A 15,754-nucleotide genomic window follows, 5' to 3' on the forward strand; every position below is an offset into this window, starting at 1 on the left:
TTATCCCCACATCATTTTTTATGTAATTACTGATGAAGAGTAATACTGATTATCAAAACTGACACTGGTTATTTGTGTGCTTAAGAGAGGCTAAGAAACAGAAAGACTTCACCATTGACATACTTTATTATTCACATTAAAGTAAAAAAATTAAATTAAAATTGCAAATGTTTGCATGCAGGAATATGACAAGCAAACTTTGACGTGTTGTAAACATACATCATCACCATCATGTATTTGTTAGTCATCCATGTTTCTAAACTATTGTTGGGCAATGGTTCGTCAGGGCGCAGCACACAGTGACAACCTTATCCAACGTTGTGGCTTCTTCACCGTCATATGGAAGAATCATGTTTATGGTTCCTGTTAAGAGCTCAGCAGCTCTGGCATAGATTTGGACATGATGGAGCTCCTCCTGCTGTTTCTAACAGTGTGTGGTACCAACACAATTTTCAAGCTCTACTCTTCTCTCATGTTCCAGTGTCAGACATGCACACCGCCATCCACCGTATTAGATGCATAGCTCGGTCTGGCTGTGGCCGAAGAATTAGAAGAAGAAGAAGAAGAAGGATAATAATAATAATAATAATAATAATAATAATAATAATAATAATAATAAGAAGAAGAAGAAGAAGAAGAAGAAGAAGAAGGATAATAATAATAATAATAATAATAATAAGAAGAAGAAGAAGAAGAAGAAGAAGAAGAAGAAGAAGAAGAAGAAGAAGAAGAAGAAGAAGAAGGATAATAATAATAATAATAATAATAATAATAATTAAAGCCGCAAGCGGCATCCATCGGGTCCGAGCTGCCTGGACCCCGCCACCCGATGTCGCCATGACAACAGGTGGTGTAACGCGTTAAGGACCCAACCGGTATGAATCATGTCAAGTTTGGTGCAGTTCCCATGTATTCCTATGGAGATATGAGCAAACCGTGTTTCATGGCGTGAAGGTCATTTTCCGTCGGTTGCCAAGGAAACACGCTTTCTACTATTAGAAATTTTTGAGGAGCGTTTCGTCCCCAACTTGTCAGGACGCTTCTCACCAAGTTTGGAGTCAGTGGCACGAATCCCCTCAGACTAGTTCGTTCAAATGGCAGTGAAATCCAAGATGGCGGCCACCCCGTTGCCATGGCAACAGATGTTTGATTGACTTTTTTGCTCATCTCGGGGTGTTACACGTGTGTGCCAAGTTTCATGTTCCTACGTCGAAGTAGACGTTCGGCTCCCCATTGTTTTGGGGGTAATTATTTTTTTCTAGGTGGCGCTGTTGAGCCACTTTTGCATTGAAGTGTATGCGGACCTTATGATATCGCGATTTTCACCGGGCTTGATGTGTGTGCCAATTTTCACAAGTTTTCATGGGTGTTTAGGCGGTCAAATTTGGGGTCGAAGCGCTTAGTATAATAATAATAATAATAATAATAAACATTTCAATTACAATAGGGTCTCGCCATACTTTGTATGGCTCGGACCCTAATAATAATAATAAGAAGAAGAAGAAGAAGAAGAAGAAAATGCAGTTTGCATTATTTATTATTGATATTGATTTTATGTGTAAAAAATGCAGCTATATTCTGAAAATGAAAAAGCATTTCTGTTAATCCATTTTAAATTGAAATAAGGTACAGAATCACTTCCATACTTAAACAATCAAAAAGAACAGCAACAAAAAAACCTCTACTTACCTTTATAAAATGCAGAGAGCAAACACACATGAAGGGAGATATGGTGGTGAAAGCGATGCCCTTCCGTCTCACTGCGGGGACTCAGGCCATCCAACGCCTCAGTTACATCCTCAACCTGCTGTCCACAACCTCTTTTACAAGCCGGAAACTGAAAAAATCTAACTTTGTGGCCTACTTTTCTAACTTGTCGTGTGACTTAGTGTGGCAGTCTTTCATACAACACAAGACTCTTATTTTATCAAAGATTATAATGCAGCAAAGACGATGCACAGCTGTTTACGAGTATACAATCAACATGGCGATTGACCCACAATACACTGCGGCTATCCCGAGTGTTTTGTCACCTGACGAAGACCGACTGAGACACATTAGTGTCGAGTCTCACAGGAAGTGATCGATCTTTCGATCAATCAGCAGATTGCAGTGTGTCAAGCTCTACCACTTTAGCTCTAATCTGTAAGATTGAGATCCCAACGAAAAGGTTCTGAAAACGTAGGACTGGTCTTATCGAGTGTTCTGGCACCATTTCCAGTTTTTCCCCATGGAATGCGTCCCGTATGGCTCCAAAGGTGTTGGTGGAAATGGGATGAAAGCACTGCAGCTGTGGTTCTGTTGAGGATTGGGATTAAATCCATTAATTCATAGACATGACCAGTAAACTCTGACCAGTAACTCTGGTAACTCCGACCTGCTGACCAGTAAACTCTGACCAGTAACTCTGGTAACTCCGACCTGCTGACCAGTAAACTCTGACCAGTAACTCTGGTAACTCCGACCTGCTGACCAGTAAACTCTGAGACTTTATGGCAGACTTGATGGTGACATGTCAAGCGATCATGACATCTGAACATGTGTTAGCTTAGCTTTGCAGCTGTGATATTTGATCAGCTGATGAACAGTCAGGTGACAGTCATGTGACTTTGTGTCTTCTGTGCAGCTGACCGCTAAATCGAAAGTGACCCAGCTGACCAAGACCCATGGACCCTCACAGTGACGGGATTTGAACCGCCAACACTCGCTGGATTCTGGGCTGGGACCATGAATACTGCAGTGTTGACCCTGTGGAGCACCTCATTCAGAGCCTGTGACATCACTTCCTGTTAACAAACAACAGAGCAGTCAGTCTTCAATAAAGACATTGTGTCTCTAAGGTTACCATCATATCTCTGTGTTTATGTCCCTAATCACCGTGGCAACAGTTTGATGATGTATCATTTTATTGTCTCTTTATAAATACTGTAGATAAATAACAATAAGAGGATCTGGAACATAAATACAGAACAGACAGAAGCCACAGTGTGCACAGCAGAGACAGTTGTGTGTGCATGTGTGTGGGGTCACAAACTATTCATCACAATTTAAAGTTGTTACTGTTTTACAATAAAATCTGCTGTTTACATTGAAATTCTTTAAAACAACACAAACTAGCATCTAACTCTGGAGGACCTTATCTGATCCACATGAACTAAATATTCAAAGCTACAGAAGCCCAGAGAGGCCAACACAATCACTGAAAGGTTTGAAGCTTGGCTAACACTTTCCACCTGCTTCCATTCTTTGTGCTAAGCTAGGCTAACCCGGATGAAGAAATGCTGGACTGATGATCTGAAGATAAAGAGTCAAAGAAAGATTGATACTGTGGCTCCAGCTGGAGGAACCAGTGTGTCGCTATGGTTACCATTAACAGACACCTGTAAACACCAGAGCCATATACAGGAGGAATTGTATCAGGTGGCGAACAGCAATAAATTTGGCTGTTTTTTGCCTCCTTATAGGAAGTACCCAACATAAACAGGAAACAAAGTCAGACTTCATAGAATGTCCGAAGAGAAACATGCAAAACAAACGAGGAGGTGAAGGATAACCTAGCAACAGGGGAGTGGTCAGATCAGAGGGTGCTTGGTCTGTGGGTTTTTTAAAATTCTTTTTATTTTTAAGGAGTCAGTAAGTTAGCTCCACCCCATTCATGATCCCGGTGGTCAAGCCTGTCCCTTCCCTGCACTCACAGACAATCACAGCTCAGATAACAGTTGCTCAGCAGTTGCCAGAGTTACGGAACTCTCCGTTCTCTGTAATCTGCAGGGACGACGTGTTGCTAGGAGACAGGCCGTTCCTCTGTGATGTCACGGCGTACCGCTCCTTTAGCTGAGTCAGAGCCGCCATCAGACGGGTGTTTGCTGCATCGAGGCTCGCAATTCTCTTCTCCTAAGAAACAGACAGGTGCAACAGGTGAGATACATACAGTAGGTGAGACGGAGTCAGGTTGAGACATAAAGGTGTGACAGAGACAGATGAGAGATGGTAACAGGTAAGAGACATAGAAGATATACAGGTGAGACAAAGACAGGGTAAAGACAGAGACAGGAGAGACATACAGGTGAGATACATACCTGAGACAGAAACAGGTGAGATACAGATGAAATAGGCAGATACCTGGGCCTCTATGATCTTCTGCTTGGAGTCGACCACCGCCTGCATGTCAGAGTGATCTTTCTTCAACTCCTCCTCCACCGCCATCAACCTACACAAGTGACAGGTCAGCCAGGCAACTGCATCACCTCTGTCACAGACAGACAGACAGACAGACAGACAGACAGGTAGGTGTTGGCACATGTGTTCTGACCTGCTGATGATGCTATTCATCTGAAGGTCTTTGTCATCCTGCAGCCTTCTGAGTCTGCTCTCCGTGTCCTCCAGCCGAGACTGAAACACACACACACAGTTGGTTCAAATGTGTCATGTGATCCTGCCCCTCTTCTCTTGTGGTGTGTCACTGACCTGGTCATGTGACCATGTCCTTGTACAGGTGGGTGAGGTGTGTCACTGACCTGGTACTCCTGAAGCATGCGTTGGTTCTGCTGATCCTGGACCATCAGGCGAGCCTCACACTCCTCCTGTCTCAGAGCGGCGACCCGCAGCTTCTCCTGTAGCAGTGCGATCTCCTGCTGGTACTAAAAACGCCCAAACTGGTCAAAACCTGCAAAACTGACCCAGACCAACTACCAAAACTCTATTACCTTCTCCAACAGTGCGTCGTCATGACGATCTTCCTCTGTCTCGCCATAGGAAGAGGCAGAATTCATGTTCAGCAGCCAGGCAGCAGTTCGATCCAGTGCACAGGGAGATGGAGCCTGGTCCACAAACACACCTGATAAGTTACTTGCAAAAGACCCTGTAAGTGCCCCAGAGATGTCAAAACCTCTTGACTGATGGACAAGCAGATGAGCAGTGTTGGGCATGTTACTTTAAAAACGTAGTTAATTACAGTTATACCATGGTCTGGGTGAATACTTGATTCTGATTGGCTGGAAGGTGTCCATTAAAATGTGATAATGGACACCTATGAAAAGAAGTTCCGGTCAAATAGACTTATTGTTGTAAATTATTGTGCTGACTAAATGGTAGTTTGTAACCGTGGCAACAGAAACTCAGATGCCGGGCTGTAGACACGCCAGATCAGAGCAGCCTGCAGGCTTATTGAACGATGTAGAAAACTATCTGTGTGTCACGTAACATAACGTTAAGCAATCTGCAGCCGACCGATCTGAGGGTTCTGTGTCAGAGCCGGTTAAGAGTCGCCGCTGGAGACTCGCCAAATCACGTCTGTGAAGGGGCGTCACTGTTAAAGCAGCCTGCAGGCTTATTTAACGATGTAGGAAACTATCTGTGGACTTTGACTGTTTGAAATAACATGTCGCATCATCCTCTGGACACACACAAGCTGTAAGAGCTGCACCCGCCCTCTGAAATGTTTGTATAACATAACTGCCCACCGAGTTGTAGGTTCTGTCAAAGCCTGTTACCTTGGCAAAGCGTCACCACAAAATAGTCCACTCACTTCTTGTGAAAAACGTACGATTTTACCGGTAAAAAACAACATTAACGCATTAATAATTTATTTAATTTTTTTTCTTTCTTAATGGACCATGGTACCACGCGGGATAATGCCCTCCGAGGTGGCCATTATCATAAATTAATGGACTTCGCCACCTCGTCGGGCATTATCCCTTACTTACTAGTTACTTCTTGCAAAACGTAACGGAGTTACAGGATTATAAAAGTAATTAATTACTCGGGAAAGTAACTACTCCATTACTTTTTACAAATGTTTCCGTTTCACAAAATTTCAAACCCATTTATTCATAATAAAATTGACTATTAGAACTGACTAATGAATGAAATGGAAACCTAAAGGAATAAATAACTAACAGAAAAATCTTCGACACTAATGGACGGCCAACTCTGTACCTTTTGGGCCTAACAGTGTTCTCTTTACGTGGGTGACATCCTGTTTCTATGGCAACCACCTGAACTTTAAACATGTAAATGACTGCAGTGAAACCAGAGTCTAAATAAAAGATTCTGAAAGCTGCAGCATCAGCCAGCAGGGGGCTACAGACAAGTAAGACAAAAAAGTAAAACAGAAAAAGGGGACAGGTGAGGAACACAGGTGAGACAGACAGGTGCAAAAGACAGGTGAGACAGAAAGAGGGGAAAGGTGAGGAACACAGGTGAGAAATCCAGGTAAGACAAAATGGTGGGACAGAAAGAGGGGACAGGTGAGGAACACAGGTGAGATAGACAGGTATGAAAGACAGGTAAAACAGAAAGGTGGGAGAGACAGGTTAGATAGACAGATAAGGAAAGTTGAGACAGACAGTAAAAAGTGAGACAGATGAATAAAATGATGAATAAAAGTTACCATGGAAACAGCCTGGTTACCTTGGCAGCAGGCCGTTGCTTCTCAGGGCTGTCTCCTTTAGATGATGATGACATCTGTCTGAGCCGTGATTGGCCACTGCTTGGCCAATCGGGGCTTGATGACATCATGCTGCCTGAGGCGGGGCGCGGTGGGTAGGCGGAACCACTGAGCATGCTGGGAGGTGTCCTGCCTCTGGGAGGACCAGGTGGAGCGGAGGACGGTGGAGGAGGCTGATCAATGCGTCGTTGAGGACCTGAGGAGTTCTGCCGCGGGGGGGCGGAGCTACCTGTAGGGAGGACCAACAACAGTGATCAGACCCAGTTCCACAATGTAACTTGAAGCTGGATCCTGGTCCAGGTGGTACCTATGAGCGTGTCGGTTAAAGACAGAGCTCGTCTAGAATATTCCTCGCCGCTGCTGCTGCTCGACATGGCGGACATTCTCTCCCCCCTCTCTACCCCCCCCAACCCCACCGACATCTGTGTGAGGAATGCCGGTTTGGTTGCTGTGGTGTTCCTGTCTTCAGCGTTTCCCTGTGAGCCAACTGAACTGTCTGAGGGTGTAGCATCCGTCTGCTGCTGGGGTTGTCGTGGTGACGTGGTGGTCATGTGATAGACAGGGTTCTGAAAGGAGAGGGGGAGGAGCCCTGTCCTTCGCTGCCATTGGCTGTCATCAAGGCCGTCGCCAGGAGAGGAGTCCTGCAGGTCCACCAGAGACAGACTGCGGCTTTCATTGGTCAGCTCTGGCCCCTCTCTACGGGCCCCATTGGTCATTTCAAACCCCACATCGTTCTCATTAGGCTCCGAGTAGGATGAGCTTGGAGCCGGGGAGCCCCGCATACCTAGAGGAAGTGACATAGGCAGGGTCAGACATCAGAGGTCACAGGCAGAGGTCAGGACAAGCTGACTGGATAGAGGTAACAGTTCACCTGATGCAGGCTGCAGGCTGGAGCCTTTTGTGACAAAGAACAAATCCTTGTTTTCTGGAGTCGGAGATGGAAGTCTGGTGAAGTCCACCATACTAAACACAGAGAAAGCTTTATTAGAGACTATCAGTAAGACAGACGACAGTAAAATAATTCAGATTATTAATAAAACTTTATTTAAAATCCTGAGTAAATTAATACATAACTATACTCTGCACATAACACACTTTTAGCAGTGTGTATGTTTGGATGTTTACCTTCCATCCAGTCCCACGCCACCCTGCAGGCCAACTGAGGGATTACAGGCTGCCAGGGGCGGAGACAGAGGTGGGGACAAAGGGGGGGGAGACACCACACGCTGAGGCTCCGGTGATGAAACACCTCCAGCACTGGCCATGCCTCCTGGGTTCACAAGAGCTGCTGACACGTCCCTGAGGATCCGAGGAAGAGGGCCAAGTTTTGATAGGCACACCTGGAGATAAGGGCAGGGAAAAAGTTGTTTGTGTAGCCATGTTTCCGTGAAACACAAAATACTGAATTGTCTGTATTATTTGCGTCCTTGTTAGCACTTTAAGCTCATCCATTTTGTTAGCTTGTGCTCCTGTCCTGCATCCCCTTCACTTCCTTTTTAACTCGTTTGGGATCTGGTGTGTTGTTTTGCCCATTAATTTAATCTTGGAGAGCTTGATGAGTTGATCCAAACAACTCCATTGCCATGGATGGTTATCATGACAGGGGCCTCATTTATCAAGCTTGCATAGGAACATTGTAAAACAAAACTTCCATGTTATAAAATACATCCAGCTAAATAAGGTGACAGTCTGCTGCCAGCATGTAGCAGTCAGTGTGGAAAGTAGTAATATTAGATTGTGCACGTCACGTCCCGTTTCAGGGGTATGAGTGGGGCGCAACATAAAAGACAGTCGTGGGCAGGTGTATAAGTAAAACACAGCATTTTATTGTGGTGAGTATAAATGAGGGATAAAACAGAAAGTCAAACCTAACCAAGTGTTTGGGTTAGAGGAACTGCTGAAAGAAATAAAAAAGGTTAAATCTGAAACCATACACGAAATCCGCCGAGTAAACCATACAAAATTTATACAAACAAAAGTGTGCCCCTAACTCGGCGTGATAACTAAATAACAAAAGGTGCAGCAGTTCCAATAAACTAAATGAACACAATCACCAACAAATAGCCTGAGCTAGCCCAACAAAACACAAACAAAAGTTTAACACAAAGGTTAACGAAATGGCAGAACACGTAGTAACCCGAAGCGCAACTCAAACCTAAACTGTGTGCAAGACGAAGGTAAGCCCAACTTAACAAGACTATAATTACGTCCCCAAGGGAAACACGAACAGCTAGGTTTAACCCTGCTGTAAATACGAAATAGTCTAAAAATCACCAGGCTACCATTTAGCACAGCAAACACACAGAAAAGCAACGCCACCATAATTCTGCCCTTTATTTCCGGGACTCCACTAAGCCGCAAGGTGGTTGACTGGGCGTTGAGCCAATCAGCGGGGAGGACACCAGGGCGCATCTGATCCAGCCACTCCGAACAGACATCAGGGCCAGGCATTTACATGTAGGATGAGCCCCAGCTGTCTGCAATGAGCAGCACCCGTAACACACAAATGTCTCACGTTTCACATCATTTCCTTGATTTTATTCTGTACCGTTGGTGTAGCCATTTCCCGTTTTTTTTCCCGTATTCTGTGCGTACGCCTGGGTCAGAGTTGTTGTGGCGGTAGGAACATTTTCCTATCAAGTCTGGTTTTCATAAATTCCAAAAGTTGACTATATTTGGCATACGCCAGTTTTTGTTCTTACGCAAGCTTCATAAATGAGACCCCTGGTCTTGAAAGAGTTCATTGTGAATGGATTATGTGCATTCAGTCAGGTCTCACAGTTCCTCCAAGACAACAACCTGTTAGATCCATATCAATCTGGATATAGGCAAGGTCACTCTACTGAAACTGCTCTCCTGTCAGTTACTGATTCCCTACGGGTTGCCAGATCCACTGGTCAATCCTCAGTCCTTATACTGCTGGACCTGTCGGCTGCCTTTGACACGGTCAACCATCATTTACTGTTCTCCAAACTCTTGGAGCTTGGCATCTCAGGATCTGTCCTCTCGTGGTTTACATCCTACCTCACAGGGAGATCATTCAAAGTATCTTGGCGAGGGGGCGTGTCCAGATCACATGGGCTGACAACAGGGGTGCCTCAGGGCTCGGTGCTCGGCCCTCTTCTCTTTTCCCTATACACCTCCTCACTCGGTGCAGTCATTAGCTCTCATGGTTTCTCCTACCACTGCTATGCAGATGACACTCAGCTTTTCCTTTCTTTCCCACCTGATGACACAACTGTCTCAATGCGAATATCAGCATGCCTTGCTGATATCTCTGCATGGATGAAGGATCGCCACCTTCAGCTAAATCTGTCCAAGACTGAGCTTATTGTCTTTCCAGCCAGTCCTTCTTTACCACCACAGATAAGTGTGCAGCTTGACTCAATCACACTAGTGCCTACATCTTCTACCAGGAATCTTGGTGTCATGGTAGACAACCAGCTGACCTTTAAGGACCATGTTGCCTCGGTTTCCCGGTCTTGCCGATTTGCTCTCTACAACATCAGGAGGATCAGACCCTACCTGACTGAACACACGACCCAGCTCCTGGTCCAGGCTCTGGTCATTTCACGCATTGACTACTGCAACTCCTTACTGGCTGGCCTGCCTGCATGCTCAGTTAAACCTCTGCAGATGATCCAGAACGCAGCAGCACGTCTGGTCTTCAACCAGCCCAAAGAAGCTCATGTCACTCCACTGCTAATTGCTCTTCACTGGCTTCCAGTTGCAGCGCATCAAATTCAAAGCTCTGCTTCTGGCTTACAAAACAATAACCCAAACGGCTCCGGGCTACCTTCACTCCTTAATCCAGAGCTACACTCCCTATCGAAACTTACGCTCTACCAGTGAAAGACGCCTAGCGCTCCCACCACAACGTGGCGCAAAATCAGTAGCTAGACTCTTCTCCTCCGTTGTTCCCCGGTGGTGGAACGATCTACCAAACTCCGTCCGATCCGCAGAGTCCGTATCCACTTTTAAGACCAAGCTAAAGACTCAGTTGTTTAAGGAGCATTTCCACATTTAGCTTAACTAAATGAGTCAGAAAGATTTGTCCAGCTTTTTGGCTCAACCAAGTACTGAAGAAGCTGTGTGCACTTATGCCCAAGTTGATATTGTGTGATGAAATCGTGATCCTGTATTTAAATAAAATGACTAAAAAAAAAAAAAAAAAAAAAAAAATTATATGCACTGCACTAGCACTACATGACAGCACCTGGGTCCAACTGGACTCAAAAGCGGTCTGACTATCACTTAATTATGACGTCTCATCTTGTTTGAATTCATGCTTGTGTTGTTCTTCCTCTCAAATGTAAGTCGCTTTGGATAAAAGCGTCTGCTAAATGACTGTAGAATAGAATAGAATAGAATAAAAATAATGAGCACAGCCTCTGAACCAGTCTGAAAAGTTTTCCTATAGATGGTGGGTTGTCTTTAACAAAAGTGTTAAAAATTGTATTTTAAAAAGTACAAACTACCTCCTGCTAGTGCCTGTTACCTCCTTGCAGAAATAAAGGTTTGTATGTAAAACATATATACTATATGTATACATGTAAAGATGGGGGTGTGGTACATTTGGTCAGGTGTGTTACCTGGTCGATTTCAGTCAGCAGAGTGTGTAGGCTGGACAGCTCTCTGCCCAGGTCAATGTATCCATCAAAGCCAGCTGTATGGTTCAGTCCATCAGGGTTTGAGATCTCCTGCAGAAAACGCTGCATGCTGCTCCACTGCCGCTCCACGAAGTCATTCATAAACAACATGTATTCTTCTTTAGTGCCGAACCTGGAGCAACAGGTGACACGTAACACAAACAGATCAGATCCAAATACTCTTGATATATTCTGAAACTAACTCCTTCAGAGCAGATGTCTTAGCTTACTTGCTGAAGTTGGCAAGGTTCTGGATCACTTTGGCGATCAGGGTCAGGGTCCTTGCTGTTCGCTCGTCCGGGTATTCCTGCATCAGGTCAAACAGTGATGGTGACATCACTGCCGGGCACAGGAAGCGCAGGAACAACGAAGCACTGATGAGACGCTCACTGATGTCCGGTCGTCCCCGGTTACTGCACTCCTGACGCCATGACGCAAAAACCTCCTTCAGTTCCCGAGGGAAAACCCTGAGTTTGGGTGCATGGTACACAATTATAGAAACGGACACGGTCTGTAGGCCTACATGTTTATCAGTCTGCACCTATTCATACCTGTAGGAATCAAGGATCTTGCAAAACGCCAACTCACAGCACATCCTCAGGTTGGCTTGATGCTCTGCGAGGTCAGAGGTCGCACAGCGAGACGGGTCCACCTCACAGTTCTCATCAGACTCGTACAGAGCTTTGATGAACTCACCTGAACACCAGGTATCATTAAAATACATAAAACACAGAGAACTTAATGTGTGTGTGACGTTTATTTGTATGTGTACCGAGGGCATCCTGTAGGTACTTCTGTCCAATCAGCTTCAAGTATTCTTCAATACTTTTGGTTGCCAGCGTGTTCTCTCTAAAGATCAACTGGTCGTTGTCTCGGCAACGGTCTACCTCTGACATCATCAGGTCAGTCAAGAAATCCTGCAGAGACAAAAGGTGGAGGTGAGTTAAGGAGGATAATTTAGGGAGAATTGGGTGGTGTCATCAGGTGAAGATGGTGGATGGAATCATAAGGTAAGAAATGAAGTCAGTGGGCAGGTGGACTTAGATTGAGATGATGGAGTCATGCGTTGAGGGCAGAGCTAAGTGTAGTCACTAAAGCCCCTTTTCTACGTTGGGGTCCAGCTTGAGACAGAACCCGGATCACTGTTGTATTCCCACAGTCGATTGTCAGATGGAGTAAGTGTGGTAAGGTGTTTTGGGTTGATTCAGGTATAGTAGGTGCAGGTAATGTCAGGTGTGTGGAATTTGGGTGCAATCAGTCAGAGTGGGTGTTTTAGGTGTAGTAGATGAAGTCAGGTGCATTGGATGGAGTCATTTGGAGTCAGGTATCATGGGTGTAGTAAGGTGCAGAGAAAGGCTGAGAATATACCTGCTGTGTTCACACAGGCAACCAGCTATGTTGTGAGTGTAATTGTTCACACACTTGCATGTTTACTACACTTATTACTGGAGGATTCCACTAGGAGGCACATAGCGATGGACCAAACACACATCCTACACATTTACAGTGACCAAATGTGCAGGATGTAAGAAAAACAAAAAAAACGTGGCTAATTTTGAAATCAGAGGTCTGATTTACAAAATTAGAATCAAGTTATGCAGGATAAAAGAAGAAAGTGGGGCTTGACCAGGGCTTGCCAGAGCATCCTGGCTTAATGATTTCATGAACACCAAACCAGGATGAGAAGGAGCGTCCAAGTCAAACCAGGAGTCAGTAATTCTACTGAGTGCACATTCACAGCTGTCTTTAAAAGACCATGAGGTGGATCACAGATTAACTGATGCTGACATGGAAAAGTTGCTGCTCCTTACTTAAAATTACCCTTACTATTTCACCTCAGTGGATTAATCAAGTAATCAATGCAATTTCATCCAAGTACTATTCCTGAACATTTTATACTTTATTTTAAAACTAATGCAGAGGTTCACAGGTACAATACTCGTCAATTACAACACTTTCATGTACCTAAATATGTCACATCCAGAGCTCAGTTTTCTTTAAGATACAGAGGCTGCATATTATGGAAACAATTTTCACATCTGGCGGAAAGTAATAGATTATTTAAATCTTATAAGAAATGTTTGAAAAAAAGTTCAAATTAAATCCCATTGATCTGTAGAACTGTAACTTATATTGTATAAATTGTAAATTAACAAAAATGTAATTCTTCTGTAAAGTAACTTTGAGGTGGAGGCTTTAAAATAAGCCCGTATGGGTTTTCTGCCTCTCCCTGCACTTGTACTGTTTTTTATATAAATAATCTTTGTATTATGTTTTTTAACATGTGCTAAATAAATAAAATAAAATAAATAAAAAAACCAAGTATTCTTAATTTAATTTTTCTTCACCCCAACTGAGCAACAACTACAGTGGAGGTTTAAGAAGAATTAAATAATATATTATTGTAACATTCTGAGTGAATCAACCACAAAGACACATGGGAGTTCATGTTCTTGCTAAAAACAGATCTTGTTGTGTTACCTTAGCGGTTATAAATCCAAAAGGTAGCTAAATGACAGTATTTACTGTTATGTTCCTGTTGGGTTGATTTATTAAGTTCTGGTTTATGTTAGCACCATGACTCTGAGGGGTTGTGCAGAGGAGGAGGTTTCCTCCTTTGCACAGGAAAGGCCAGAGTTACCTCCACCTGCTGAGAAGGCTGAGGTGCTTCGGTGTACATGAAGCTCTGCTCCAGATATTTTATGACTCTGCAGCCTTCTATTCCATTGTGTGCTGGGGAGGGAGCAGCACAGACAGGAAGAGACTTAAGAAACTGGTTGGGAGAGCTGGATCTGTCTTGGGCTGCTCACTGGACTCCGTCAAGGAGGTGGCAGACAGATGGATGCTGGCCAAGCTAACATCCATCATGGACAAATCCACCCACTTGATCCATCCTGCTTTAGCAGTTCTGAGCAGCTCCTTCAGTGCAAGGTTGCTACAACCCCAGTGCAGGAAGCAGCACATACTGCAGATCGTTCATTCCTACAGCCAATAAACTGTATAACAGCTCTATATAACACCCAATGTGTCCTTGTCAACCCTTCATCCTATCTATCTGCCACCTCATCACACTGCATTACTTCCCACCACTCAGTTATATGTAAATAACTAATTATTATTATATTTTTTATATTATTTTTCTATATATATAAATTTCTTATACTCGTATATTTCAACTTGTGAACGAGTAACTTTAATTTCTGAGGATGAGCTCAAACAACGCTTCAAATGCAATATATAGGAGGGAGCCATGATAATCACATGTGCATGTAATTAAAAGTAAGTATGCTTTTGGCCTGAGATGTAGTAGGTGGAGTCAGGAATAGTGGGTGTGGTAAGGTGCAGCTGTATGGAGTCAGGTGCAGTGGGTGGAGCCACCTTAGCCTTGCCAGTGCTGTGCAGGATGTGCACGAGTGCAGCAGCCAGTTCCTCCTTTGCTCTCAGGCTGATGGAGGCCTCCAGGGTGGAGCAGAGAAGCAAGTAGTTGGAGCTGATGTACTCTGCGAACTCTTTGTACTGCTCCATCGGCAGGATAACGATACTCTGATAACGAGCTTTGACTCGAACTGTCGGAACCGATGACTTCCCTGAAAACCAGACATGGAGAGAACAGGAGACACAGTGAGACAGAAGAGAGATCATCACCACTGCAGACTGGAGACCCGACAGGACCAGCGGCCTCATTCATAAAACTGTGTGTCGCAATGCAGACTAGAAGTGGCGTATGCAGGGAAAACACAAAAATTTATTTAGATTTATAAAAACACACGCACGTCCTACGCCGGTTTCCGTTTATAAATCAGAATTGACTCTAAAGTTGGTGCATGTGAGGGAGTGCCTTGCCCCGCCCACATGGTGGCTATAAAAGGTCTGGTGAACGCCTATAATAAATATTCATCATATCATTTCCATGATGGCTCAGGAGGAAAAAAGAGGGAAGAAGAGGATTTTTCCAGAATCTAAGACTGAGGTCCTGACAGACCACAGTGAAATGGTCATCACCAGGGTCAGAAAGTCAGAGGAGCAGCAGCAGGTGGCAGAAGCTGTCAATGCCGAGTCAGAGGGAAGACACACCAGAGGCACCAGGTAATGCCGGTAATTTAGTCCTTCGTTTTAATTTATAAAATGAACATGTACAGATACAACTGGGATTGGTGCCAGTTTATTTAGTGTTAAATAATATTTCTTTCTAGTTCCTGGGTGCTCCAGCTGGGTGGGCGGTGCTGCAGCTGTGGTTGGAGAGGGTAAGGCCAGAGACTCCACACAGCCGCTGTGTCCTCAGAGGAAGTCTGCAGGTGCAGACAGACATGATCAGCGCTATTAACCAGGTGGCCAAGGAGTTGCAGGACATAAAGACTGTCTGGACAGAAATTGGGACAATAAAAAAGCACTGTGAAATTAATTAATTAACTAATAAACAACATCTATTGCGTGTTACCTCAACGTTGCATCACCTCTAGACCTCCAGCCTCTGTCTGTGTCCCACTCTGCTGGGTCTTAGAATGAATGACTGAAGCAACTGTTCACCTGTTCTTTTACTGACTGGTACACGTTGAGATGACTTCTACTGATAGATGTTTGCGAGACACCATAACGTAGTGTGGTTCCGTTATTTTTGTTAGCTGCCTGAAGCCCTTGTTTTCTACCACGGAATACG

General features: G+C 44.4%; 1 protein-coding gene across 2 annotated transcripts in view; it reads right to left on the reverse strand.

Moving 5' to 3' along the window:
* Positions 1-2,888: 2,888 nt before the first annotated feature.
* Positions 2,889-15,754, reverse strand: part of LOC121649531 (disabled homolog 2-interacting protein-like) — a 37,355-nt gene continuing 24,489 nt past the window's right edge. For both annotated transcript variants that reach the window (XM_042000437.1, XM_042000438.1), the window contains 14 exons: positions 14,476-14,684; positions 11,870-12,014; positions 11,649-11,793; positions 11,328-11,564; positions 11,041-11,230; positions 7,574-7,788; positions 7,320-7,411; positions 6,756-7,232; positions 6,412-6,677; positions 4,707-4,820; positions 4,518-4,640; positions 4,313-4,392; positions 4,123-4,210; positions 2,889-3,894 (listed from right to left, as the gene is read on the reverse strand). In XM_042000437.1, coding sequence (XP_041856371.1) covers positions 3,724-3,894; positions 4,123-4,210; positions 4,313-4,392; positions 4,518-4,640; positions 4,707-4,820; positions 6,412-6,677; positions 6,756-7,232; positions 7,320-7,411; positions 7,574-7,788; positions 11,041-11,230; positions 11,328-11,564; positions 11,649-11,793; positions 11,870-12,014; positions 14,476-14,684 — 2,552 coding nt within the window. In that variant the 3' untranslated portion in view covers positions 2,889-3,723. The remainder of the gene's footprint in view (positions 3,895-4,122; positions 4,211-4,312; positions 4,393-4,517; positions 4,641-4,706; positions 4,821-6,411; positions 6,678-6,755; positions 7,233-7,319; positions 7,412-7,573; positions 7,789-11,040; positions 11,231-11,327; positions 11,565-11,648; positions 11,794-11,869; positions 12,015-14,475; positions 14,685-15,754) is intronic.

Source organism: Melanotaenia boesemani, chromosome 11 (assembly GCF_017639745.1).
Source record: "Melanotaenia boesemani isolate fMelBoe1 chromosome 11, fMelBoe1.pri, whole genome shotgun sequence".
Lineage (NCBI taxonomy): Eukaryota > Metazoa > Chordata > Actinopteri > Atheriniformes > Melanotaeniidae > Melanotaenia > Melanotaenia boesemani.